The 27,467-nt window shown below is 45.4% G+C and overlaps 3 protein-coding genes across 13 annotated transcripts in view; 1 reads left to right on the top strand and 2 right to left on the bottom strand.

The window, feature by feature from the left end:
* LOC101467180 (mothers against decapentaplegic homolog 4) overlaps nt 1-27,467 on the top strand; it is a 37,976-nt gene that overhangs the window by 2,398 nt on the left and 8,111 nt on the right. For 2 of the 6 annotated variants that reach the window (XM_076890383.1, XM_024804144.2), the window contains exons 2-4: nt 12,495-12,690; nt 13,296-13,544; nt 17,320-17,494. In XM_076890383.1, the coding sequence (XP_076746498.1) occupies nt 12,595-12,690; nt 13,296-13,544; nt 17,320-17,494 (520 nt within the window). In that variant the 5' untranslated portion in view covers nt 12,495-12,594. Of the gene's footprint in view, nt 1-9,354; nt 9,481-9,647; nt 9,722-11,733; nt 11,960-12,494; nt 12,691-13,295; nt 13,545-17,319; nt 17,495-27,467 lie in introns of those variants that run through there. The other 4 variants (XM_024804145.2, XM_024804147.2, XM_024804146.2 and 1 more) reach the window with 4 other exon arrangements.
* LOC143421196 (uncharacterized) lies at nt 5,028-11,491 on the bottom strand. Of its 6 annotated transcripts, none has more exons than XM_076890392.1 (6): nt 11,353-11,491; nt 9,321-9,420; nt 9,120-9,237; nt 8,416-8,590; nt 8,236-8,295; nt 5,028-5,583 (listed from the first exon to the last, which is right to left on the bottom strand). In XM_076890392.1, exons 2-6 carry the CDS (start codon nt 9,383-9,385, stop codon nt 5,336-5,338), a joined length of 666 nt encoding a protein of 221 aa, XP_076746507.1. In that variant the 5' UTR covers nt 9,386-9,420; nt 11,353-11,491; the 3' UTR covers nt 5,028-5,335. The 6 variants fall into 6 exon arrangements, with proteins under 6 accessions (XP_076746507.1, XP_076746506.1, XP_076746505.1 ...); XM_076890391.1 differs by lacking the exon at nt 11,353-11,491 and adding an exon at nt 10,606-10,737; XM_076890390.1 differs by lacking the exon at nt 11,353-11,491 and adding an exon at nt 10,221-10,363.
* LOC143421194 (E3 SUMO-protein ligase ZBED1-like) lies at nt 19,196-22,202 on the bottom strand. Its single transcript, XM_076890381.1, has 3 exons — nt 21,030-22,202; nt 20,223-20,842; nt 19,196-20,135 (listed from the first exon to the last, which is right to left on the bottom strand). The coding sequence occupies exons 1-3, from the start codon at nt 21,865-21,867 to the stop codon at nt 19,740-19,742; spliced, it is 1,854 nt and encodes a 617-aa protein (XP_076746496.1). The 5' UTR covers nt 21,868-22,202; the 3' UTR covers nt 19,196-19,739.

The raw sequence follows: 27,467 nt of genomic DNA, 5'->3' as shown, positions 1-27,467 counted from the left end.
CTGCTGAGGCTCCTGATATCATGTGACCCACGCCGAGTGTTTCTAAACACGTGTTGTTGTGTGTGAGCGATCAGATGTGTGAGTATCCTGACGTCAGGGATCAAGGAGGCGGAGCCGCTCTCAGGTCAGCTCTTGGTCCGAAAACGTCTTCTGAGCGTGAACTCAAACGTGAGCTGCCATCGTCACACCCATTTCATCACCTTCATCCATCACTTCATCTTTGCTTCCAGATCTTTCCTTCAGGTCAGAACAGACTCTACGTGTCTCCTGACAGGGAGCCCGCTGTCCTGCCTGGGAGCGTCTCGTGACCTCGCCGCTGCGCCCATCGTGTGCAGCGCTCGGTTCAAGGTTCTTTATTTGTCACATGCATAGTTATACAAGTATAACACACAGTGAAATGTAGTCTGACACGCTCCTCGACATGTGCAAAAATTGGGGGGGGGGGGGGGGGGGGGGGGGGTGTAGAGGAAGAACATTATATACATATAGTATATACACTGGGTGAATGTGCAGTAGTAGCAGCAAGCAGGTGAATTCTGTACATTAATATGAATAGACATCTGACTATTTTACAGGATAGACAATATAAACATATTTAAAATTAAAGGAATTGAAATGTACATTGTTCCTTGGTTTAGTGTCTGGAAGAGTCCTGTCTCAGTCAATTATAGATGATGTGAGAGGGCGGGTGTGTGTGTTTAGGGCACGGATGGCTTGGGGATAGAAGCTCCTCTTGAGTCTCTCTGTCCTTGCCCGGAAGATGCGGAACCTTCTACCAGATTGCAGAAGTTGGAACAGTTTGTTGCCAGGATGGGACGGGTCCTTCAGTATCTGCGATGCTCTAGTCCGGCATCTCCTGGTGTAGGTGTCCTGAGGCAGGGGGAGAGCAATCCTGCAGCAGCGTTCAGGCGCTCTTGGAGATACGAAAGAGTCCTGGATGGTTTCAGAGCAGACAGGCACGCTTGGTGAAGGTGACGGGAGCGGGGATGGAGGCGTTTTTTGAATCCACGAAAAATAAAAGTAGCCGTGAGCGGATGACACGCAGAGGACGTCGTCGCTGCTCGAGTTTCAGTGCTGTCACATCCCGTGTGAGGCGGCAGTGGCGGGTGGGGGGGGGGGGGGGGGGGGGGGGGGGGGGTCTGAGGCCAGCTGGCACCCGGAGACTGGGTCAGGTGTCAGAGTTGAGCGGGTTCGCCGCTCTGGTCGGGGTCAACCCAGGACACGTGATCCACTCCTCACACGGGGCCCACGGTTCTATTTTAATCCATTTAAATGTCACATTTGTTTTTAGCTCAAGGCCTTAAACAAACAAACGAGAAACCAGTCATGGTGACGATGATGATGATGGTGTTTAAAGTCCAGCCTGATTATTTTCTGCTGATAATTCTAATAAATAATAACTTTTTATTGATATCATTGGTTAAATATAAACATTTCTATTTCACGTCCACTGTGGAGCGACTCCAGCTGAACAGACGCCATCGTGCACATGGCTCTCTGAGCTTTACCGTTGATAAACGGCGCCCCCTTCAGTGAGGAGGTGACCTTTACCCTGATTACGGTTGCTTCGTTTTGAAGGTACGAGCTGTGACGATGCCTCTGTGCAAAGAAACAGCAACAAAACAAAACTGTCGCCATCCAACGACAGGCGAGTTCTGGAAACAGGTGATATTCTCCTGCCCGTCAGCTCAGACATGCTACACAAATACTGTAATACCTGAAGAGGTACCGCCTCTTCAGGCGAGTCATCAGTGATGTTTCTGTAATTCTTCTACATGAGGAAAAGATTAAGTGTTTCAGGAGGCAGCTTAACCGTTTAGTGACAGAGTCACACCTGAAACACCCAACAGGTGGCCTCACCTGAAAAATTAAGTGAGAATCACGTGAAGGCTCAGAGTGTCAGGGTCTAGCAGGTAAGATCAGAGCCCGCCTACAGACACACACCAAACCGCCAACAGCTTCACTTCCTCCGATGTCCACAAACAAGCCATCTTTTATATACAGTCTGTGGTCTCCAGTTGCGCTGAGGTGAAGACGCAGCAAAGAATGTCCATAGACCCTCCCCCTGGTGTGGCGTTTAAGATGATGTCACAGGTAAAGTCCTGGCTGTGTGGGCGTGGCGTGAGGAATGAACGCGAGGGTCGGAGGAAATCTGTCCAATCCGATTAAAGCCGCCGTGTTTCCTCCTCGACGCTCGGTTACTTAAGTAGGTGAACTGAGCGTCACACCTGAGCTGCACTCAGCTCCGGTACCTGTTTCTCCCTCAGCGTCCGTCTCAAGCTCCTTCTCTGCTGTCCTGCAGGACGAGGTGAGGGCGGGAGGACAGAGAGCTGGTCAGTGCTCTTGTTTACAGATGTAGAACATCTGTCGCTGCAGGGTCAGGGGTCAGAGGTCAGAGCAGCACTCACAGTTTCAGTTCGGCGGTCCTTCGTGGTCAGAGCAAGGCTGGTACCCGAGCATCAAGTGACAGCGGCAGCATGTAATGATCACCGTGACGCAGACCGTACATTTGATCTGAGCTAAAAGTTTAAATCACCGTCAGTTTCAGTCTTTTATGTGGGAAGTAGATTCAGAGTTTGCTGACATTCCTTCATGCAGAGCTCTGCTGGCTCAGTGGGGATAAAAGTTCTCAATAGAGTTTTTGAGCTCAGCAAGGAAACCTGTCAGTTCATGGACATGTATGATGCAGTGAAGCTGTCACTAATGCACCAGTGCAGCCTGCCTCACTTTCCCTGTTGCCAAGTCATGTTGAACCAAGTCAGCGCACTTTGCTGAGCTGCACCTGTGCAGATTCAGATGCAGCTGCAGTGTAATGATGCACTCAGGGAAAGTACGACACTGAATGGCCGCACAGTTTATTAGCTCCACTCCTGCAGCTCCGTCTACATGCGGCTCCAACCTTGTGTTTGCTCTCATTTACTTTTCCTTAGGTTTTGGCAGCATGTCCTTATTTCTAACTTGCATAATTTTGACAGGATATATTTTTATGAAGAGCAAAATATTTAAAGATAAAGTTTATTTTTTTAAGTTTATTTAATCTGGAATAATATTCCTGTCTGTTTTATTCATATTTATGTTTAAAAAACTGTTTGTGTTCAGTGAATGTTTATCTTGTTTGGCCCGCGACCTGACGTGTGCCTTGAGTTTGACGCCCCTGCTCTAAACTGTGCGTGCACGTCAGCTGACTTGCCGCACACGTTGCTCCTTACAGGACATCAGTGTGTTTGAGTCTACTGGTCTCAACTGGAAATAACCAACACGTCTCTTGATACTGGCTCAGCTCCCAGCTTCTGTAGTTGAACCAACGTTTTGGAGAAAAACGATGTTCTGGACATTTTCCAGTCTGGTTCCCACAAACTGCACTGAAACAGCTTTACTTAAAGTGTGTGGTGACATGTTGATGGCAGCAGACTCTGGAGAGTACACCGTACTGGTTATACTGGATCAAAGGCCTGTTCGGGATTACTGGTGTTGTTTTAAATATCGTATCTATCAGAGACATCTTTTACCGTCTGTGTGAATCAAGTGTTGTCATCAGCTCTGCCACCTCAAGGATGTGGCGAGGTCCAGTTCTGCCTCCAGGACAAATGATGAGACCACAGCATCTCCTGTCATCTCTGTGCTGATGGCATCAGGTGTTCTGCTCTTTCAAAGCTTCTGAGTTCTATAAATTGTCTTGTTTGAATAATTGTCAGAAATCAAACAGTGGTTGAACCACAGCTTCCTCCAGCTAAATACAGATAAGACAGGAACTTTTGCTCCTGATCACATGATCTCAGCTTTTAAGGCTCTTCTGTTCAATCGCGTGTCAGAAATGTGTGCGTCCTATCTGACGCTTCAGTCTGAGAATCTGCGCACGGCTCGTTCGAGCTGCTTCTTTCAGCTGCACACTTTCTATCTGCTCATGTAAAGCTAAACAGTTTCATTATGGGTCAATGTGGCTACACTGTTTATCTGTACATGACAAGAAAACCTCATCTGTGTCAAACGAGACAGTTTAGCTCCTCCCACTAACCAGCAGGAAGGTGAAGACCTTTGAAAACGTCCTGCCTGACATCATGCACATGCAGGAGAAGCCTGAGCTCATCATCAGAAACCCTGTTTAACACGAACGTCCAGCACCAGAGGAGTCACATGACAGGAGTCACATGACAGGAAGGGTAAAACGGTCTCGAGGGTTCAGTCTCCTGAGGCTACGTCCACACTGGCCCGGATAGATTTGAAAATGGCGTTTCCGCCTGAAAACGCCGTTTTCAAATCTATCAATGTGGAGGAAAAGCAGCGAGTTTGTTAAATGGACTCAGTGAGGTGGAGTCGTTGCTGCGAGTAACACAAAAGTACAAAGTTGCAAAAGCGAGTGAGAGTTAAAGAATTTGAGGAAAAGCTTTTTGGAGCGCGTGCAGACTGATGTTCATCTTTAACAGGGCTGTCAAACAGAACAGCTGCTGTGTAACGCCCTCCGCTACCTTTGTTTAATTGGCCACATGACTGCATCACATGACTAACATGCGTCATCGTTTTAGAAAGTTTGCGTTTTTGCTGTCCACACTGCGACGCGAAGCACTGTTTTCAAATCTTTTTGTTTTCGACAGCGTTTTGAAAACGCCGCGCTTTCGTTCACGGAAAACGCCGCCTCAGTGTGGACGGGACGCCAAAACGGAGAGAAAATGTTTTCAAAAAACGAAAACGCATTACTGTGGACGTAGCCTGGAAGTCGGTGATGCATCTGTAGCGACCTCGCCTCCTTCAGCCCATTTAAATGCGAAGCACTTCAAACCTACCAGCAGGGGCGACTCCTCATCAGCTGACCTGAGCTCAGTGAGGAGTGGCGCCCAGCTCGCGGCCTCGTCGACGCCGCTTCTGCATTTTGGTTTTTGGAGCTCAAAGTGGATTTGTAACCTGAAGTGCACACGTGCAGCTCGTGACCGAACGGTCGCCGATGCCTCGTCTCTGGAGAGATGATGATTGGCCGAGAGGACAGACACATCGATGAACTGCTCCTGAGGACTCGGCGAAGGCGTACAGACAAGAGCGAACAAACGTCTTTTATTCTTTTAAATGTTGGGAACAAAAACTTCAGAATTACAAACGACCCATTAAAAATTCCAACACACAGAGGGTCAGTGAAGGACACACAACCACTTCAGGAACACATACAAACCAACAGAAAACTGAACGCTCTGGTTTGAAAACAAAGAAATGCTTAATGCACCTGAGAGCAGGAGCCAATCAGCAGCCTGAGAGCTGCGGCCTTCAGTCACCAAATAAAACTCGTGTACACTTGGAGAGGCGGTTCCAAAGTAAGAACAAACCTTTGGTCCCGCCCGTCACAGTTTCAGTCCCACAGCGGCTGCGGCTGTCCCGCCATCGACATGTACTCGTCCAGCTCGGCGTCCAATCGGCTCCGGGACGTGGACATGTAGTCGTCCAGCTGTTTGTCCAGTCGGCTCCGGGACATGGACATGTAGTCGTCCAGCTCAGCATCCAGCTGCTTCTTCGTTGGCACCACCTTTCTGCTGCCACCACGCCCCTTTGAAATGGTGGCCCCGCCTATCCGCAGCTTTACCCCGCGCCGTCTTCGTCCTGCCAGAAACAAAATTGATAGATTTACACAAACAGGAGTCAGCAGGTCAAAGGTCAGCAATGTAATGCCACTCCCTCTTTGGTTTGTTTCCATGGAGACATGATTCACTTTTAGTTTTCCTGCTGTTGGTTCTTGTGCGTTTGTGTCCTGAGAGACACCGTGAAGTTTCTTCATCTCTTTATTATCTGACCCTTTAGGCCCCTCCCTCATTCGGCCCCTCCCTCCTGGGCAGATAAAGGCCCGCATGGTCATTTCCTGTTGGGTGTCAAAGCCAAGCCAGAACAAAGTCATGAGCCTGTAAATATAACCATGCAATGTTCTGTGGAAGCCCCTCCCCCTCTGTACTAGGTACAGGTAACCCCGAGCTCCAGCCATAGAGGCGGTGTCCCGATTCAGGGTCTGCAGCCTTAAAGGCCGCATTTTAAGGCCGATTACGTCACAGCGGCACAACGAAGGCTGTCCCAATTCAAAGGCTGCTCCAAATGCGGCCCTCAAATGCGTCCTTCATTTCCCTGAATTTTAAGGCTGTGGCAGTGTAGACTTCGTGGCCCAACATATCCCAGAATGCATAGCGCGGCGGTGGGTGTGGATAATTTTGCCGGAAAACACGGCGGAAGCGGAGCAGCTGAAGAGTAAACTTTAAGTAAGTACTGAATATGATGTCACTTATTTATGTGCGAATGTTTAATAATGAAGAACATTAAAACATGACTGTTGGCCACATGTCGGCAGAGTCATGTGACATTAGCGACGTTTGTACTAACTTGGTTTTAAAGCCTTTAAATATGCGCCGTTCAATAGCTGAGCTTAATCTGACAGAGATGTGATGATTTTGTGGATAATTAAAGTCGGTCATATATCCACAAACACAACAAGCTGAAAGTCAGTGATGCTGCTCGGTTTGCAGTCCTGTATTATCAGTCTGTATTATAAGTCACTATATTATCCAATATTGGATAATATAGTGTAATATAATAAATCTACCCTACCGCCTACTGGTGTTGGCCAGAGGGGCCGATGGCGCGATATGGCAGCCTGGCTTCTGTCAGTCTGCTCCAGGGCAGCTGTGGCTACAACTGTAGCTGCCTCCACCAGTGTGTGAATGTGGGAGTGACTGAATAGTGGCATTGTAAAGCACTTTGGGTGCCTTGAAAAGCGCTATATAAATCCACTCCATTATTATTGTTATTATTAAATCACTTACGAGTTTGATTTGTCAGCAACTTTCTGCCAGCCCTCTCTCCTTGCTTTTGCAGCCTTTGCAGTGTTCCCTTGCATTTTAATTAAACTCTGAAACTCCTGAAATCCCTCAATCAAGAGTTCTTGCTCTGCTGCCGAAAAATACCGAGCGCGCTCCTTCGACATTTTCGCCGACCAATCAGAGGGTTGCCGATCAATGTTTCTACTATCGATGCGTAGCCCCTTTTACGACACCCAGTGATCTCACATTACTTCATCCAGCTATACTAATCGTCAACAGCAGGTGTGTTCGGAGAACCGGATTAGCGAGCTCACGGTTAGCGCGATGATTTGGTCTTGGATGTAGTAAGCGAGGTACGAAGAACGGACCCCTGAACATCACGGCACAAGCAGGATTCACTGCACTGTTAATGTTAGCTATGTTATATTGCTGCCTCTGTTCGGTGGTGTCGAGCCAAACGGACTTTAACGTGTGTCTGTGAAGGTTCTCAGTCATCCAGGTCATCGTAGTCTAAGGAGCTTGCAAAGAAAAGCGTCTGGACTTCTTTGAGTTGCTTGAAGACGTTTCACCTCTCATCCGAGAAGCTTCTTCAGTTCTAAGGTCAAATGGCGGAGAGTCCCAGATATAAACCTAGTGGGAGTTTCCCCCCACAGAGGGACAAAAGGACCCCTGACTGTCATGCTTGACTGTCTTTGAGTGAAGATTTAAGGTGATTGGAAATGTAAATAACTGCAACTTGAATCTTTACTCAAAGTAGAGTTCAAGCTCACTGCTGTAATGAATCATAATATAATAATAACTATAATATTGGCCATATTATATTTAATTACCACAGTGAGATGACTTTAGTCTCATGAACAACATCAGCTCATTGTTATTTTCTAGCTAATCTTAAATGACTGTTCAGCACAGGAATGAAGCCCAACAATCATGTTTCAGTCCCGTGGTCTCAGATACTCAGCTAATCAAACACAGCTCATGTAAAAACAAACACATGAACAAAAGATTTTCTCCTTTCTTTCTTTCAAATAAAGCTGTCTGAAATGCTTCCAGCAGTTGGTGTCATGGTTGCATTTCACAGGCCTCGCACTTCTTAGTGGTGCTTGAGCACCGTCAAGGCTGCAGACCCTGAATTGGGACACAGCCAGTGCACCAGAGCAACCGTTAGCCTCTGGCAAAGGGCCTTTGACCTCTAAACATTTAACCTTTGAGGAGGGGAGATTTCAAAGCTCTGACTCAGTAGGGGTCAGCTTAGTCGAGCTACTGGGACACGCCCCCCTGGCGGTCAGCCCTCCAGCTGTATTTAAACGTCTTTGAATTTAACTGGCAGACAGTAGCTGTGCCATCAGATGCACAAATCAGAGCGCAGCTCTCCTAACCCCGCCTAACAGGCCAAATCGCACCAACCTTTTCTCCACAGCTCAGCATGAAGCTGTGCTGAGAAACTCACCTGAGGTCAGCGGTCTCAGCTGGCTCCGCCTCCCGAGTCGACCGCTCAGACCTACTGCTCCTGCAGAGGAAACGCACGCACAGGTGGAGCACAGGTGAGAATTCTACTGCAGCTTCAGTCTAGCGAAGAAGGCCACACACTGCTGCCCCGCCCACTGCGCGCCGTGTTTCAGATACTCACGCCTGCAGGTGGAGGTGACCCGCGCTCTCCACCTGTATTTGTTCATGAAGCTCCAGAAGCCTTGATGCGCAGAGGCTGACGGGCGGCGAGTTACCCGCTGCCAGCCGAGTCGAGTCCAGACGCTCCTCTTCCTCCTCAGGTGACGATGCTCCGCCCTCTCAGAGCTCCCGGCAGCCTGCAACACAGAGACACAGCAGCTCGCTTTTACGGTGCAGTAGCTCGCCATCCACTTGTAAAATCGGACGAGTGTGCACATGCTGAGAACCCTTATGATGACGCAGCGGTGACCCGTGTGGGCGATATAACGAATGCACTCGATGCACCGCGGGTTTTTCACGTACGATGGCAAAAATGACTTTATCGTAACTATCCAGTACAGGTTGCCATGGAATTCTGCACCAAATGCATCATTAACCCCGCCCCCCAACCAGACACTGTTCTACCTGCGCTGAGCGTGCATGTTTATACCAAAGAGGGAAGAAGATTGCGACAGAGTTTCAGACTCGCTGTCGTTTGATTTCACGAGGATGTCGAACAAAACCTCACACTGGTTTGGTCCCACAAACACCTCACGACCCCATCGCGCCACTGTTTTCAACTCCACGTGGCGGCTGCAGCGTGTCAGACGAGCAGGCCGGTGGTCCTCCGATGAACACCTGGGCCGCCCTTCTTCACAGGTGACCTGTGACCCCTCTGGGACTCACCTGTGGAAAAAGCAGCGATAAGGGAGCTGACTTCATCAGCAGGACCACGGGCAGGGCAGCGGATGCCCTCTGATGCAACCTGGAGCAGGTCTGCTGTTCCACCAGGACTCTGGAGAAGCTGCCGGCAGAGAGAGGAGGGAACGTCAGCACAGTGTGCCTGACCTTTAACTTTGCAGGACGCAGGAGGTCATGGTAACTCACCGCTCGTGCAGGGACACCGTCGATGTTCCTCTGGGGCGAAACGAACCTGGCTCTGATGACTCCATCTGCCTCTGGATGCCGGACCCTGTTCACCTGCCGCCTGATTCAAAAGGATAAAAAGCTTCATTCAGCACGGAAAGCGGAAAAAGCAGCAGCTCCGGTAAAACTGCCACTTCTTGATGTCTGCCTTCATATCGGCATTCTTCAAAGAGCCCACACGCGACCCTGTTCATTTACACAGCTGTTTAACTCACACAGATATCTCCCGTCTTTGAGCCGGAAACGCAGATAAAAATTTAATTAATCTCGCTTCGTGGTTCAAAGGTCAGCCGAATTTAAGAGGAGGCCTCAGTGGCCTCGTGGTGTTCAACACAGTCTGTGAGCGCTCTCAGTTTCCGCAGGTAACACGGAAATTTCCAATTTCGCTCTGTGCTAAAGCGGCGCTGGTCCGCCATTTTGTGTCCGCGCAAAAAAAGCAGCGCTCACAGCTAACGTTAGCTTCCACAGTTCACCTGTTCAGTTATAATACGTCACCCACGCTTACCTGTATCTGAACGTCCTACCGGGAGAAGCTCACGGCTTAAAACAGACACACCTGTTACTAACTGTAAGGTCACCTCCGCTTGCTAACACTCGTGCTAATTAAGCGCAATGCTAACCCACAAGCTGTTGTTAGCATTAGTTTTACAAAGTTTAGTTTTTACAGATCAGCTAATTCCTCTCCACAGGTTTTAGGTGAGCTCCGGTGAGGCGAGCAACAGCACCTGGTGTTTCTCTCACAGCTCAGCCGCTAAATGTAGAGGCCAAACCGCCGTTAAAGTCACGCTCTGTCCGGGTTAACCGCAGCTAACGGCCCGCTCTGGGGTCAAGTTCACATCTATAAGTCAGCAGCACACACACCTGTGTCAGACTCACAAACACAGAAGCCCACACAGGTGAATGTGTGTAGAAACATGTTTGATCCGCAGGCAGAACTTTAAGGCTCCAGCAGTTCCGAAGGCTATTTCTGCCAATAATTATTATTATTTTGTTTAACCAGGAAGATCCCATTGAGATTAAAAACCTATTTTTCAAGGGAGACCTGGCGACGACAGGCAACAGCAAGTGTCTCACATTTACAAAAATTACTCAGTTAAACTCAGGCAGCAAAAACACGCATGCAAAAATAAATAACATTTACAAAAAAATAATATAATTCAATAAAATTCAGTTAAAATGACAAACTAATTGAAACAGTTGCATGTTGTGGACTTGGCCTCAAGGATTCTTAGTTTAGATTTCAAACCACTTGATGAGAGTCGTTTCCTGCAGTCCGTTCCAAGCCGAGGGGGCTATGGTCAAAATCTCTTTTGCCAAGTTCAGTTCAGGCGGACGAAGAGGATACGACCAGCATGTTTCACTGCAAGCAGGGAACATATGAAGGCAGCAATCCGATTATTGCCTTATATGTAAAACTGTATAAATGAGAGTTCCTCCTAATGGCCAAAGCAGGCCGTAGAACTCTCAGTGGTGAGTCTGAGATTTACTGTTAGTGATGAACCTCAGAGAAGCACGACACACAGTATCAACACGAAGCATTCATATATAGAATAGACATTTCTATCTGTCTCCAGCACAGATAAAAACGTTGCAGCAACAAACTGCTTCTTTGTATTCAAGAAAAACGCGACTTATTTTGAAAATAAAATCGCAGTATTAACTTCAGTGTTTTTACGAGATTCTCTTCATGTGGTTTGAAGGTGAGCGAGTCATCCAGATATTTCTACGTGTGAACCAAAACATCGAGTCGTGGTTTAAAGGAGAAAACACAGTTAAAGAAAAATCTACAAATCAAAGGTTAAAAACAAACATCCTAATTAAATTAAAGACTGGAAAGGTGGTCATGAGTAAAACATCAGGCTTGGTGGGTGGGGTGGGTTTTTCAAAATTGCCTTCATATTCTTTTTTCTTTTTACTATATAAATAAAACATTAGAAAATATGAGACATTTGAGGCTGGGACTTTGGTTTTCTATTAAAGCGGCATCACTGACCGCTCATGGCTTCAGTTGTGGATGCTGGTCCCCAAAGACGTCCACAGACTGGAGGCCTCGGCCTGCTCGGTGAGGGCGTTCTCCCTGTGGGAGCTTGACAGAGCTGCCGTCCTCGGTGCAGGACCAGTCAGTCTGGGACTGAAACCGCAGAGGTTTCCATGGCAGACGGTCGGAAAGCCAAGAGTTGGCCTGAAAGAGGAAGAGGACGTTTTATTGTGAAAGAGTGTGTGCAGCAGCTGCAGAGTTTTAGAGGAACACACTCTTGTTTTTGTGTCTTTATTTATTGTAGGGCCTGAGTGCAGACAAATGTCACTCTGTCCCTTTTTGTTTCATCATAAAGGTCAGCTGTTTTTATTCTGCAGCTTCAATGTTTCTGTCAAACACGAGAAATGTGTTTCCTCGACTTTCGCCACCAGATGGCGCCAAACACACACAGACACACACACACACACAGGAGGGCTGTGATTGGCTCTCTCACGGCACAAACTTTCTGACAAGGCAAAGCGTGTTTCCGGCAGTATCACAAAATAAAAGCAGCAGTAACTGATGCGGGAAAATGAGTGAAAGGAGAGTTTTTGAAGCTGCATTTTGGAAATATTTTAGTTGAGTTGAGTTTTAAAACGTTTCTTTAACCCAGGAAACATCTCTAATAAGTGTTAATATATTTCTGTTAATCATTTTAATCGTTTTTAACCCTTAATGAGTAAGCTTGCCCTAACGAGATTTGATGCTTTTCTTTGTGACGTGAGAATGAATTTAGGTTCACAATGAAGTAAAACTAGGTCAACTAAAAGAAAGGAAAACTTTAGAACGGGACAAATAACTAAAACTAGACAGCGAAAGCACGATTACAGGTGAATAACCGAATAGCCACTTTTCAATAACATGAAAAATAAAATAACATAAATTTTAAAAAGAACAAAAATCAAACCAGGCAGAAAAATAAGGCAAACTGTAATTATCATTGTATAAAACTTAAATTGACTGTGCAGTGAACTCAGACAACGCACACAGGCAACATTACAGTGACATCGATGACAGGTGGCAGGTGTGCAGGCAGGAAGCACAAACAGGTAAACCGCAGGTAAACGCTCCACATCTTAACAACGCTCAGTTTTGTCTCTGTGCTCTTATTTTGGAAGGCCCCAGAGGTCGCCAGACTTCCTGTTATGTCTGGCCGTCGGGGGAGCATGACATAGCCCCCACCTCCTCCTCCCCCCGGTGAGCGTGCAGACAGTCTGGATGCAGACGGAGTCGCACGCGGACGCGCCGACGGACGAACCTCCGGCCTCACGGACCCGGCAGCGGATCATAGCCGAGCGGAGAGCGCCGAGCCCGGTGAGTGCGCCGCAGGAGCCCGCTGAGAGCTTTTGTAATTCTTCTGTGAACAACTGTTGATGCAGCAGTCGGGTCAGCCAGTGAGCGTCAGGCATCGTCAGCATCTGATGACGTCATAGAGCCACGGTCACGACGTCATGTTGCTTACAGTTTGATGAAAAAATGAAAGCAATCAGTAGTGAGACGAGGATGTGCATGTGTGGTGATCCTGTCTCCTCCTCACCTCTCTGTCTGTCTCAGAGGGAAGTGACGTGTGTGGGGGGACAGGAGTACTTCTGATCACTGACAATATGATCAATATCAGCCCCTGCTCTGTATCTGTGCTCAGGGACCGTATGAGGTCACCTGTGGATCAGCTATAGGATCTGTTCCTGGCCCACGGGCACACCTGAGCGTCCCACCTGTCTGTGTGTTCCTGTCATGTATTTCCTGTTCCTCTGGCTGGTGGGTTCACGTGAAACCTGACAACGACCTCAGCGTTTATCACGGGTCTGTGTGATGTCACCGAGGGCACACAAGCCCCACCCACATAGATCTGTCCGGGGAAGTCTTTTTATGGATCTGATTGTTGAGCCGTCTGAGCAGATTCTGTTTTACTTTATCAGGTGACCATGTCGGTGCTCGGCCCCGCCCCCAGCAGCGCAGACGCCTGCCTCAGCATCGTCCACAGTCTGATGTGCCACCGGCAGGGCGGCGAGAACGAGGGCTTTGCCAAGCGCGCCATCGAGAGTCTGGTGAAAAAGCTGAAGGAGAAGAAGGACGAACTGGACTCGCTCATCACCGCCGTCACCACCAACGGCGTGCACCCCAGCAAGTGTGTCACCATCCAGAGGACGCTGGACGGCCGGCTGCAGGTACGGCGGTGAAAACCCGACAGAGGGCCCACAGGAAGGCTTGAGGCTCAGAGAGGAAGTAGTCACCTTATTTTATTCTGACAGAGTTAGAAAGATAACAGGACTTCAAAGAAAAAGTCTTTAAAGTCTTCAGGCTCCGCCCCTCACCTGGTCTGCACCTGATCCTGTCCTTCCTGTGTCCTCTGTCGGCGCTCCAGGAGCTCCTCACCGCTGATATAATAATAATGATGATGATGATGATGATGGAGCTGTGAGCAGCAGCCTGGGTGTGTCCCCCAGTCTCTCAGTAATTATGAGACCAGAGGACAGAGCACACCTCAGTCTGCTGAGCAGGTTCACACCAGGAACAGCTGATCCGGCCCACAGCGCACCCCTCCCCCCACAGTCCCACTAAAACATGCGACACCTTCTCAGGAACTTCTGAAACATTCACAGACCCTTTAAACCAAAACGTCCCCACCCCACGAACCGTAAAAGGAGACGTGGTTCACCTGAGGACATTGTCTCCATCCCCACTCCGTCATCCTGTGTATGCTGCTGTTAAAATGTTTCTGTGATAAGTTCAGGTTGGTGGGAATATGCTTTAAGGATGCAGGGCTGGGCGGGGCACACAGGTGAGCCGCACACCTGTAGCAGGCTCCTGTCACGGAGCGCTGCTTCATTAAACCTCAGCCTCCATTCGCCGCAGCGTCGCCTGATGAGCGAGCTCTGGAGCGCGTGCCTGTGCGAGGGCGGTGGGCCTGAGCTGACGCCGTTTCAGTCTGAGGGTCGGCATGTGAGCGAGGAAGACCCGAGAGATCAAACCTCGAAGGCATAACCAATAAAACGGAAGCGGTTAGAACCACGTTACAGCGTCGGTGTGACTGCAGGATCCTGCAGAACGTCGCAGGTCTCACATCCAAACAGCAGCAGGAGGAGGAGGAGGAAGGGCAGGCTGGCTTGTTTTGTCTGAAACACAGGAAAGGGGCCGGGTTAACTTAAGCCAGACAGTCTGGTGTGTGTGTGTGTGTGTGTGTGTGTGTGTGTGTGTGTACAGCTGTCTTTGTGAGCACCTTGTTAGACTCAGGACCCGTTTGTGGCCCTCGCTTCAGAGCCGGTTTCAGGGCTCAGGTTTGGGTTCAGGGTCGTGTGTGTGTGTGTGTGTGCGTGCGTGTGTGTGTGTGTAAGCATGCAGAGGACGGGAATGTGGACTCGTCTGGGACTCTGGTGGATTTCATACCGCAGAGTTTCCACACTGTAAGAAATGACGTGCTGCTGCAGACATTGACCCAGAGAGGACGAGATGATTTTGTCTCCCATTAAAAAATCGAGAAGCTCAGCCTGTGGCCAAAAGCAGAGCTTTGTCTTGACTTTTACATCAAATATTTCTGTTTCTGTTTGGTTTCTGTCGGCTCTTTGAGTTCTTTTCTCCTCGTTTCCTAGTTTTGCTCTAACAGGTTTACCTTTTAGAGGTTAAAATCCCAGCTTCATGTGTCAGAGTGTAAATGTTTCAGTCAGTGTTTCGCTCTCACTCTTGTCTTAAACATGAAACTTTTACTTCTTGTCTCATAGTTTTAGTTCAGCGAGTCGACGTTTTCGTCATCCTATAGTTTTGTTATTTGATTGGTTTAGTTTTGGATTTTGAAATCAAACCTTTTGCGTCTGAATTTTTTTTATCTATTTTTGTCTTAGTTTTGAATTATAAGCAGTGTTAGTGTAATATCTCACATATTTATGTCACAATCTTTTCCTCAGATATTTGACTTTATCTGATTTTTTTCTTGAATTTCTCCCTTTCAGTCGTAGATTTGCACGAATAACAATAAGACGTCCTTTTATAATTTTCTTGTGCTTTTTGTTTGGTGATTTTTCTACCCGGGCCTCCGTGTAAACCCCTGATTCTCCGTCACCTCGTCAGTTATGTTTCTAAATGATGTCCAACTCGGTCTTTAACGTGTTCGTATTTGAAGGAAAAGTGCGATGTGTGTTTCTTCTCTGATGAGCAGTTTGTGTTTTCACTTTTCGTAGTCAGGAACAAACCGGAGACGTTCCTTCTGAATGTGTCATCATGTGAAAGCTCTCCAGATCAAACAAACAAACCCTGGTATATTTGGTATCTTTGGAAAGTTTTGCTAAAATCTTTCTGTGTTGCTGTTTGCTTGTTTTGGGGTTTGGATGTTGTTTTTGCAGCATGCCTGCTTCTTATAGCTCAGAGAGGTGAACACGGCGACACCTTTGGAAAAAACCCAGAAAACAGGAACAAACATTAGTTTGAACTTAACACTTAAAGTTTAAGAAACAGAGTAAAGACACGAGGAGAGTCTGAACGAGCAGGCGGTCGTTCAAAATGTGGATAAAAGGTGATTTAAAGAAAGTGCTGTTTCAGTTTACGTTCAGTGTGGGGACCTGGCCCTTTGAGCAGGTTTATGAGGACATTTTTTGCAGCGTGTGTGTGTGAGATTGTTTTGTCTGCAATCTTATCCCTGCCCTTCACCTGTGCACACAGAACAGACCTCGTCCATCAGATTTAAAGCAGCACATTCACAAACCTGTGGCTTTGAGACGTTTACAGCCTGCGGGGATTTTCTGAGTTTAAAGTTTGTTTAGTGAACGCATCGGTGAGAATAAACATCCTCATTAGGGTTTTCCTACAATTAAGGGACCCGGTTAACACACAGCAACATTCATCATCAAACGTTTTATCGAACAACTTCTAAATACTCGGGACCCGCCTCTCTGTGGACTTCCTGCTCCATAGGGGGCGCTGTCGAGCTCAGCAGAAATGGTTCCACCTTTAGACGTTTCACAGGTTTTCTCCTGCAGTAAACGCTTTTTGTTAGAGACGTCACAGCACTGCGAGGTGCTTTACAGCGTCCTCCATTTTGGTTTGGGGCGTGAAGCGAGCAGCCTCCTGACAGCGTCGCCTTCACCCCGCTGCTCCTGTCCTGCACACCTGGAGCTCCTGCTGGGCTTTAACTGTGGAAACAGGCACCTGTCCTAAAACCTTAGCAGCACAATCAGCAAGCGTTAGCAGCATGCTAGTGTTTTATGGTCAGAATTAGCTTCACTGAGAGGAACTGAAGGAGGAAGAGTGCTTTTATCCAGGCTGGATTCATGGACACTAAAATCCAAAGTCTCTGTTTAGCTCCGCTCACTTTGATCTCACAGCGCCCCCTAGGTGAACTGCAGCTAATGTTTGTCTGAAATAGGACATTCAGGTGTGCCCACACTCAGCTGGGGACAGAATACAGAGAAACGGCCCCTGCAGGCTGGAGCTATGTTGGCTCTGTGTTGGGATCTCACTGGGGCGACCGTGGCTCAGGGGGTTGGGAAGCGTATCTGTAACCGGAAGGTCGCCGGTTCGATCCCCGGGCTCTCTGTCCTGGTCGTTGTGTCCTTGGGCAAGACACTTTACCCTACCGCCTACTGGTGATGGCCAGAGGGGCCGATGGCGCGATATGGCAGCCTCGCTTCTATCAGTCTGCCCCAGGGCAGCTGTGGCTACACCTGTAGCCTCCACCAGTGTGTGAATGTGAGAGTGAATGAATAGTGGCATTGTAAAGCGCTTTGGGTGCCTTGAAAAGCGCTATATAAATCCACTCCATTATTATTATGTCTGACCTGAACTTTTTGCAGCGTTCTGAGGCTGAGGTCAGACGTGATGTCATGCTTGTGGTTTGGCATAATCACCTGACACACACGCACAGTGTTTGTGCTCAGCATGACTCAGTCTGCTGTCACAGAGTTTATTTAAGCTTACATGTTTCCTCGCTGACTGTCTGTCTCACCTGTGCAGGTAGCGGGTAGAAAAGGCTTCCCTCATGTGATCTACGCCCGCCTGTGGCGGTGGCCAGACCTCCACAAGAACGAGCTGAAGCACGTCAAGTTCTGTCAGTTTGCCTTCGACCTGAAGTACGACAGCGTGTGTGTGAACCCCTACCACTACGAGAGGGTAGCGTCCCCCGCCACAGGTAACCCTGCACACCTGCTGCCCTCTGTGATTGGTCTGATTGGGCCGTGAGTCATCGGGCTGCAGCAGCGTTTGGTTTTAGGTGTCTTTGCTGCTTTGATGGAAACACGGTCACAGCTTTAAACACTGTGTGTGTGTGTGTGTGTGTGTGTGTTTCTGTGTGTGTGTGTGTGTCTGTATGTGTGTTTCTGTGTCTGTGTGTGTGTGTTTCTGTGTCTGTGTGTGTGTGTGTGTGTGTGTGTCTGTATGTGTGTTTCTGTGTCTGTGTGTGTGTTTCTGTGTGTGTGTGTGTGTGTGTGTGTGTGTGTGTGTGTGTGTGGTCGCTCCTGTTGGGCTCTGAATGTTTTGGAGCGTCTCTGTTATCTGCCCTCGTGTCTGAGCAGAAGTCAGACTAAACACCGTGGTGACCGTTTCTATTTCCGAAGACACTCTGGAGCCCACACAGACACACACACAGAGACAGAAACAGACACACACACACAGAAATGCCAGTTAATTAACTAACATCCAATCAAAACCATCCAATTTCTCTCATCGAACTCGCTCCAGCTTCTTCTCGGTCTGTTACTATGGTAACTTCACAGCAGCCATGTTATTGGTCAGATGATGTCATTAAATTCTCCAAAAGGCTCCAACAGCACAAACACAGTTGAAATGTCCAGAACAATGACTGTAGAAAACATGGATGACGCGACAGCTCCCCAAAAATGAAGCCAAAACGTCTCTTTCGCCCCCTGGTGTCTGGCTGCAGTATAGGTCATAAACCCCGCCTCCTCCATGTTAGCGGATGGGACTAAATAAATTTATTCTCCTCAGATAATTTTTTCCCAAAGATTCTTTCCTTTGTTATCAATAGTTCTCATCATGCTGATTGATGTCCAAGGGGTCTCCTCTCCCATAAGTCTGATTCTAATTCCTACCGCGGTGATGTTAAATTGGGGTGAAACGTCATCATAACAGCTTTGACTGGCAGCTGCAGTCACGGAGAAACTTGCGTATCTCTGTTCGGGAATAGAAGATAGAGCGTAGGCTCTGAGAGGAGGGCCAGCGTTTACGCTTCGAAAACACGACCGAGTGTTTTAACCTGACAGCCTGAGGTGTTCTTCAGTAAACTGGACTACCCGACAGAAGGACCCGAGGCCCCGCTGCACTTTTTCGGTAAGTTAAACGTGTTTGTCAGCTAATCCGTAACTACCGTCCTTAGCTAGCTCCTGAGACCTAGCTAGCTAAGATGAGGACTCGGCTGTCAGGGTTCGTTTAGCTAATCTGTGCAGGTGAATGAATTTACACCGACTGAAGAAATCAAGAGAAACGCCCCGGGCTGCTCAGTCACTAATTACTGTTACTGTACTTTTATTACAAGTATTTTACTGTAAAAGCAACAGGCTGCATCCTGCTTCAGCTCCTGTGCAGAGCTGATTATTAAATATGTGCAAGCAACAGCATGTTTTCAGTCTCCACATGTGTAAAGACAATAACACCATTTTATTTTTATTTTTTTTAAGCTTGTGCTTCAGTAACTCCTCATTAATAAGTAACTATGGATTAAACTGTAGAAGTGAAAAAAATGTAAGAGAAGAGCTTCAGATCCTGAGTGTGAGGACAGAAGGATCAGCTTTATTTCAGATTTAAGTGATAAACTTTATAATTCAGTTTGTGATGATTCTGATTAGGGCTGCACGATATTAGGAAAACCTGCGATGTGCGATAACTGTGATCAATACTGCGATAACGATATGACTTGCGATAAAATAAATAGCAAAAAAAAAACAAAAAACAAATACATAATTTCCGTTTTACTGCACAGTTTTATTTAATGAAAGCTGCTGTATTAGCAGTGTAACAACAAAGTGCAGTCAAACATTGAAACATTGCCCCCATAAAAAAATTTCTGAGGCTTGAATTCTGAAAGACATCCTTCCCGGTCTCTATAATTAGTTTTAAATAAACATAACTTAAATTATACTGCAAATTATCTCTATGCAGTTGTTCATCATTTTACCACTCACCAAGTAGTTATGATGCAAGTCAAAACTGGAGTGGAAACTTTACTAGATTAAACTATAGGTAAGAACTTGTCTGCTGTGGGAACACACCAAAGAACAATTGTCTACCTTTGTGGTCGTACTGGCCAAGACTAATATTATCAACAATTAAGAACAATGTAGGTAGTGTATTTTTGTAATTTTTTGAAAAAAAAAAAAGGTTTCTCTATCTTGCATTCATCCTTCCTGAGTGAATGTTTTTTATGGCAAGTTCTTGTTAAGGAAAACCAACATGTTTACTCTCCAAGGTTTTAAACATGTGCGCTGACATGTTACTATGTTTCCTGATGTACTAAAAAGTCTCTCTGAAGGTGAGCTACTTGCAGGTATGCAGAGATACTTCCTTGCAAGCTTGCTTAGCTGTGGGAATGTCATTTTGTGGAGTTTCCACCATGCCAAGGGGTCTTCCTCACTGTCTATGGCCGTGGATAGCAAGTAGCTGTTAAGCTCAGCTTCAACAGCTTGTGAGAGATGCATAAAAGAGGAGGTAGGGATTGGAGCTGCCTTGAAGAAACTGCCCAGGGACTTTTTTGCCTTCTTCAGGGGACGACTGGGTGGATCATCTGTCTGGGCCTCTGGTTCAGCGGAGCTTCTCTCCTGGAACAGAAAGCAGATTATAAGAAAAGTAAACATTTTGGACTAAATATGAATTGAAAGGTTTTATATATAAGCATGCATGAATACCTTCTGTGCCACTGCTTCCATTTCTGACATCACTCTGGTCTTGATGTCTGAGACTCGATCAGTGCTGGTGTAGCTGACTTTAAATCTGGGATCCATGAAGCACGCCATGTCCATAAGTTCCTGGGTAGCTGGATTTTCATATTTAGTAATCAGGTACTCGAGGATTTTCTTCTTAATTGATTTTGTCAAATCACTGTCTTCTTCCTTCTCTGCAAGCACCGACGTCTTCATCAGATGAAGGACTGGTTTTACATATGAAACACTAACGTAGCTCTCACCAGACAGGGCATCTGTAAAGTCTTGCAGGGGGTGTAATGCCTGGTTGACAGACTCCAGTACCTCAAGATCCTGCCAAGTAGGAATCAAGTGTCTTGATTTCTTGTCTGCTGAGATGACATCAGAAATGGCCCGCTGCTGCTCCAGGACTCTCTCAATCATCTTCTGCCTGGAACCCCACCTGGTTGGGCATTCTGTGATCAGTGTGTGCTCTGGGAGGTTGAGCTTCTGCTGTGCTTTTTTCAGAGCCATCTTTGCTTTCCAGCTGTGGCAAAAATGTCCAACTAACTTTTTGCAAAGTCCAATGGCTCGGGCAATGCGGGCATCATCTTTGATAGAATTTTCTGGAGAAATAAGAGGAAACAAAAAAACTGTCATGTTTAAAACCTTTTTTTTTTAAAAAAAAAAAACTAATTGAAATTTATAACTAAAGTTGTCTAAAAAGGTAACATTATCCTTATCAATATCAATTTGATAATAATGTATAGCACATTTTCATTGCTAAAAAGATCTGCCTTGAATAAAACTTACCGATTGCAAGGTGCAGCCTGTGTCCAAAACACTGAAGTCTGACCCAGTTGTTTAGCTCCGTGGCTCTCACAACATTGGCACCGTTGTCTGTGGTGATGCACACTTGTCGATCTTCTTTAAGATCCCAGCTGGCTAACACCTCACGTAATACATGGGCTATATTTTCACTAGTGTGGGAGTCTGGAAAATACACAGTCTCTAGACACCGTGTTTTCAGTTCAAAGTCTTCGGTGAGGAAGTGCACTGTGAAACTCATATATGGTTCCGTTGTACGACTTGACCATAGGTCTGTAGTGCTTGCGTAGTTTTCAGCTTGGCTCAGTTCAAACATGACGGTCTTGCGGCATGTTTCATACATTTGTGGAATGGCGACATGTGAAAAGTAGTTTCGTGAGGGGATGCGGTATCTCTGGTCCACTTTATGTATCAGACTGGTGAAGCCCTCTCTGCTAACTGTATTTATAGGCATCATGTCTTTAGCCAAAAAATGTGTAATGGCCTCTGTTATTTCTTTGTACCGCTTCGACGTTTTCTCATAAGGAATTCCACTTGAAAAACTCTGATACAGAGACGGCTGTTGGACTGCTGCGCTCTTTGTCTTAACATTAGCAACCTTTGTTTGGCTAGCCCTATCTTTCTGGAACTCTTCAAACAGTTCTCTGTGGTTGTATTGAAGATGATGGTGGAGATTAGTCGTGTTTCCTCTGGTGGTTGCCACGAGTGTTCGGCAAGTTTTGCAGAGTACCTGTGTTTGGAGAACGTCGTCTTTATCAAATCCAAAGTACCTCCAAATAAGTGAGGTACTATTTTTTTTTTTTAGCCACGAGTTCAGTAGCATTCTCGTCACGCGTCTCGCTCTCAGCCATTACAACTCTGACTCGTTGCTGCAGCGTTGTTCGCGCCCGACCTGCGTAGGAGGCGGGCCTCTAATCCATTTGATTGGTTAATGCCGTGAAGGGCTCTATTCGACTGGTCAAATGTGTAAATGGATTTCTTTGATTGGTAAATTCTTTACAGCACGTGTGTAAACATTTTAAGGTACCCAATTATCGCAGTTTACGCCGTCTTTTGCGATGGGCCCATCGCGCAGGCTGATATCGCGATGACAATAAATTTTCGATTTATCGTGCAGCCCTAATTCTGATCTCTTTGTGATTACAGGAGCTGCCCTCAGATTCAGACCTCAGCACCACCAAGTGACAGCACAGATCATCCAACATGTTCACATGTTAACTGCAAAATGAACTGATGAAAACAGTGCAAAGGTTAAAGTGCCACACGTGCTGTAGTCAAAGCTGCAGCTTTATTGATAAAGTTAAAGACAAAAAACAAAAGGATTAATCACTCATGTAACTGTGTCACTGTATATCAGCATTAACAGGACCTCAGTTTGATGTTTCATAAAGCTGCTGATCTCAGACCTGCACAGCTTCCAGTTTAAACACTTGATGTACTCAGCTGCATGAAGAGCACGTTTGAGTTTCTCTGACACAATTAAATAAAACCTGATGAAGGTCAAAGGTCGTCACTTGTATGTTAAACTACAAACTGGTGATCTGGAATTCTTTCACAGTTTTTTGCAGATAGTGTGAATCACTTTATGGTAAATAACATAGTTATTCATACCCAAGTAACCAGAGAGGATCATATATTTTTAAATATTAAGCCCGGAGCCTCTTGGGAGTATCTGACTATTTATAACATTACACAAACCAAAGGTCTCATCACAGTGTTGATGAAATGCTGGGTGTATCCATCTCCTGGGGCGGGCCTACGTACGTACAAACTCCAAAACACTTGCAAACTAAAAAACACATGCAAACTCCAAAACACGTACAAACTCCAAAACACTTGCAAACTCCAAAACACGTACAAACTCCAAAACACATGCAAACTCCAAAACACGTACAAACTCCAAAACACTTGCAAACTCCAAAACACGTACAAACTCCAAAACACATGCAAACTCCAAAACACGTACAAACTCCAAAACACGTACAAACTAAAAAACACATGCAAACTCCAAAACACTTGCAAAATCCAAAACACTTGCAAACTCAAAAACACGTACAAACTCCAAAACACGTGCAAACTCCAAAACACGTACAAACTCCAAAACACTTGCAAACTAAAAAACACGTACAAACTCCAAAACACGTACAAACTCCAAAACACTTGCAAACTCCAAAACACGTACAAACTCCAAAACACATGCAAACTCCAAAACACGTACAAACTCCAAAACACATGCAAACTCCAAAACACGTACAAACTCCAAAACACTTGCAAACTAAAAAACACATGCAAACTAAAAAACACATGCAAACTCCAAAACACGTACAAACTCCAAAACACTTGCAAACTCCAAAACACTTGCAAACTCCAAAACACTTGCAAACTCCAAAACACGTACAAACTCCAAAACACTTGCAAACTAAAAAACACGTACAAACTCCAAAACACGTACAAACTCCAAAACACTTGCAAACTCCAAAACACGTACAAACTCCAAAACACATGCAAACTCCAAAACACGTACAAACTCCAAAACACATGCAAACTCCAAAACACGTACAAACTCCAAAACACTTGCAAACTAAAAAACACATGCAAACTCCAAAACACGTACAAACTCCAAAACACGTACAAACTCCAAAACACATGCAAACTCCAAAACACGTACAAACTCCAAAACACTTGCAAACTAAAAAACACGTGCAAACTAAAAAACACATGCAAACTCCAAAACACGTACAAACTCAAAAACACGTACAAACTCCAAAACACTTGCAAACTAAAAAACACGTACAAACTCCAAAACACATGCAAACTAAAAAACACATGCAAACTCCAAAACACTTGCAAAATCCAAAACACTTGCAAACTCCAAAACACATACAAATTCCAAAACACATGCAAACTCCAAAACACGTACAAACTCAAAAACACGTACAAACTCCAAAACACTTGCAAACTAAAAAACACGTACAAACTCCAAAACACATGCAAACTAAAAAACACATGCAAACTCCAAAACACTTGCAAAATCCAAAACACTTGCAAACTCCAAAACACATACAAATTCCAAAACACATGCAAACTCCAAAACACGTACAAACTCCAAAACACGTACAAACTCCAAAACACGTACAAACTCCAAAACACGTACAAACTCCAAAACACTTGCAAACTAAAAAACACGTACAAACTCCAAAACACTTGCAAACTAAAAAACACATGCAAACTCCAAAACACGTACAAACTCCAAAACACTTGCAAACTAAAAAACACTTGCAAACTCCAAAACACTTGCAAACTCCAAAACACATGCAAACTCCAAAACACGTACAAACTCCAAAACACTTGCAAACTCCAAAACACATGCAAACTCCAAAACACGTACAAACTCCAAAACACTTGCAAACTAAAAAACACATGCAAACTAAAAAACACATGCAAACTCCAAAACACGTACAAACTCCAAAACACTTGCAAACTCCAAAACACGTACAAACTCCAAAACACTTGCAAACTAAAAAACACTTGCAAACTAAAAAACACGTGCAAACTAAAAAACACATGCAAACTCCAAAACACGTACAAACTCCAAAACACATGCAAACTCCAAAACACGTACAAACTCCAAAACACATGCAAACTCCAAAACACGTACAAACTCCAAAACACTTGCAAACTAAAAAACACGTACAAACTCCAAAACACATGCAAACTAAAAAACACATGCAAACTCCAAAACACTTGCAAAATCCAAAACACTTGCAAACTCCAAAACACGTACAAACTCCAAAACACATGCAAACTAAAAAACACTTGCAAACTAAAAAACACGTACAAACTCCAAAACACTTGCAAACTAAAAAACACTTGCAAAATCCAAAACACTTGCAAACTCAAAAACACAACGGAAGTGCTCCAGGACGCTAGGGGCAGTGTTGAGCTTTTGTTACCTAGTAACTACACAAGCCAGGAAGTACCAATGACCGGATTTGGGGTTTGCAGCCTTAAAGGCCGCATTTTAAGGCCGATTACCTCACAGCGACAAGAGAAGGCTTTCCGAATTCAAAGGCTGCCCGAAATGCGGCCCTGAAATGCGTCCTTAATTTCCCTGAATTTTAAGGATGGGTCGGTGTAGCCTTCATGGCCCAACATATCCCAGACTTCATAGTGCGGTGGTGGTGTGGATAATTTTGCCGAAAAAAAAACGGTGGAAGCGGAGCGGAGGAAGAGTAAACTTTCAGAAGTAAGTACTGAATATCATGTCACTTATTTATGCGCAAATGTTTTTTTAATGAAGAACATGAAACCATTATTGTTGGCCACATGTCGGGAAAGTTGACATTAGCGATGTTTGTACTTTCAGAATTAACTTGGTTTTAAAGCCTTTACTTTAATAAATATATATATAGTTGACCTTAATCTTACAGAGATTGTGATGATTTTGTAGATAATTAAAGTCAGTCATATATCCACAAACACAACAAGCTGAAAGTCAGTGATGCTGCTCGGTTTGCAGTCCTGAACATCACGGCACAAGCAGGATTCACTGCACTGTTAATGTGAGCTGTGTTATATTGCTGCCTCTGTTCGGTGGTGTCGAGCCAAACGGACTTTAACGTGTGTTTGAACGAGCTGACGGTTCACTCGTTAAGCTGAAAGAAAGATGCTTTAATCACAGCAGTCACACATGTGTCCACTGCACCATCTGGAACTCTTCTTGTTTACACTCGTAATAACACAAACACTAAATCCTGCTTCTCTGGTGCTGTTGTGTAGCAGTGTGTACACCTGAGACTGTCACCTGTCTGTCTGTCCTGCACTCTCTCTCTGTTTCTTTCTCTCTGATTGTGGAATAAAAGTATGAACGTGTGTTTATAAGTTACACTTGTGTTTGAATCCTGCAGCTTATCACACATTTGATTTCCATGTGTGACGACTGCAAGTGTCCAGAGTGAGGACAGACTGAGGGACCCACTGCTGCACATCATCTGTGAGGCTTTGCAGCCCTGATGATCCACCAGGACAAACTCAGCAGTGTGTGAGGAAGAGGAGGAGGAAGAGCCAGCAGCAGCTGACAGATGGAGAGAATAGACAGACTGTTCCCTGTTTGTGAAGGACTGCTAGGAAAGTTTAACATAACTGTCTGTGCTGAATCAGTCTTATTAGGTAATGTTCAAATAATGTGATCATCCCAGTGTTTTCAGTGTAGGAGAAAGTACTCAGAGTACTCAGGGCCTTCAAGTTACACACTATGAAAGGCAGCAACAAGTTTAATGTTCAGAAACCTAAAGTCTGTATCTGCAGCAGAATGGAGCTAAAATAAATGTTTGTTCCAGTTCTATGAAGCTTTGAGTATTTTGGATTAGTAGCTGCTGTGTTTGTTGCATCATATTGCTGTAACTGTTTATATGCTTTATATATTCTGAGGTAAGTTGATCTATAGTGTTACATCATATTCTATAAGGATGTTATGTTGTCAATGGAAAATTGTATTTAGTAGTCAGTATAATCTTTTAGTGATATAAGTTTGCATATGGTAGAATACTGCATGTAGTTATTTGTATTAGGAAATATTCAACCATGTATACTTAGAGGCATATAATTAATTGTGTGTGATCTCTAACAGGCTGCAGGCTTGGGGTGCATCCCAGGAATGCACCCCCACGTCTGGGAGCATGAGAGCTCGTACCTTGTTTTATTGTTTTACGGCAGGATTAACGTAGCTATGTCTGTTTTAGTTTAAGTGCTTCTTTACATATAGATGAACTGCTGGACTTCCTCACCATGTTATCTAGGGTGGGGGAGACTACCCCCTTTCCTGACCAAGGATGTACCTTTTGTGCTCTCATGACCCTTTGATCAGCAGGACACACACACACACACACACACACACACATACACACACACACACACACACACACACACCTACTGAAGTATAAATAAAGATTGGGGCAGTTTCTTAGTGCGAGTCTCAGTCTGGAGGCTGCCCTTGCTAGCAAGAAGTTCTGTGTGTTTCTCTTCTCTGAGTCTTTACTGAAGAAGTGTTTTAGAATATTTTCCCTAACATATGTGTTTGTAGACTTTCTGCCCAGTTTGACCCATTTAGCAGAAGTCAGCTTGTTTAAGGCTCTGATATCTATTCTGTATGACTTAAAGCAGTTATGACATGGTCTGATTTTCTCACCCAATAAAGGAGTATTTCATATATCAGTCTACCCTTCATTCTATCAGAAACAGTTATCACAGCTTGTACATTTTCTTTTTATAAATATATGTAAGCAATGAGCCAAATTTAGTAATGGCAACATACTGAAGTAACAACATTTGTCTCTGATATATGATACACCTATATATACACTGTCAAAGATACTTGTCTTTGAGTGAAGATTTAAGGTGATAAGACATGTAAATAACTGCAAC

Source organism: Maylandia zebra, linkage group LG11 (genome assembly GCF_041146795.1).
Source record: "Maylandia zebra isolate NMK-2024a linkage group LG11, Mzebra_GT3a, whole genome shotgun sequence".
Taxonomy (NCBI): domain Eukaryota; kingdom Metazoa; phylum Chordata; class Actinopteri; order Cichliformes; family Cichlidae; genus Maylandia; species Maylandia zebra.
This window is presented reverse-complemented; position numbering and strand designations above follow the sequence as displayed.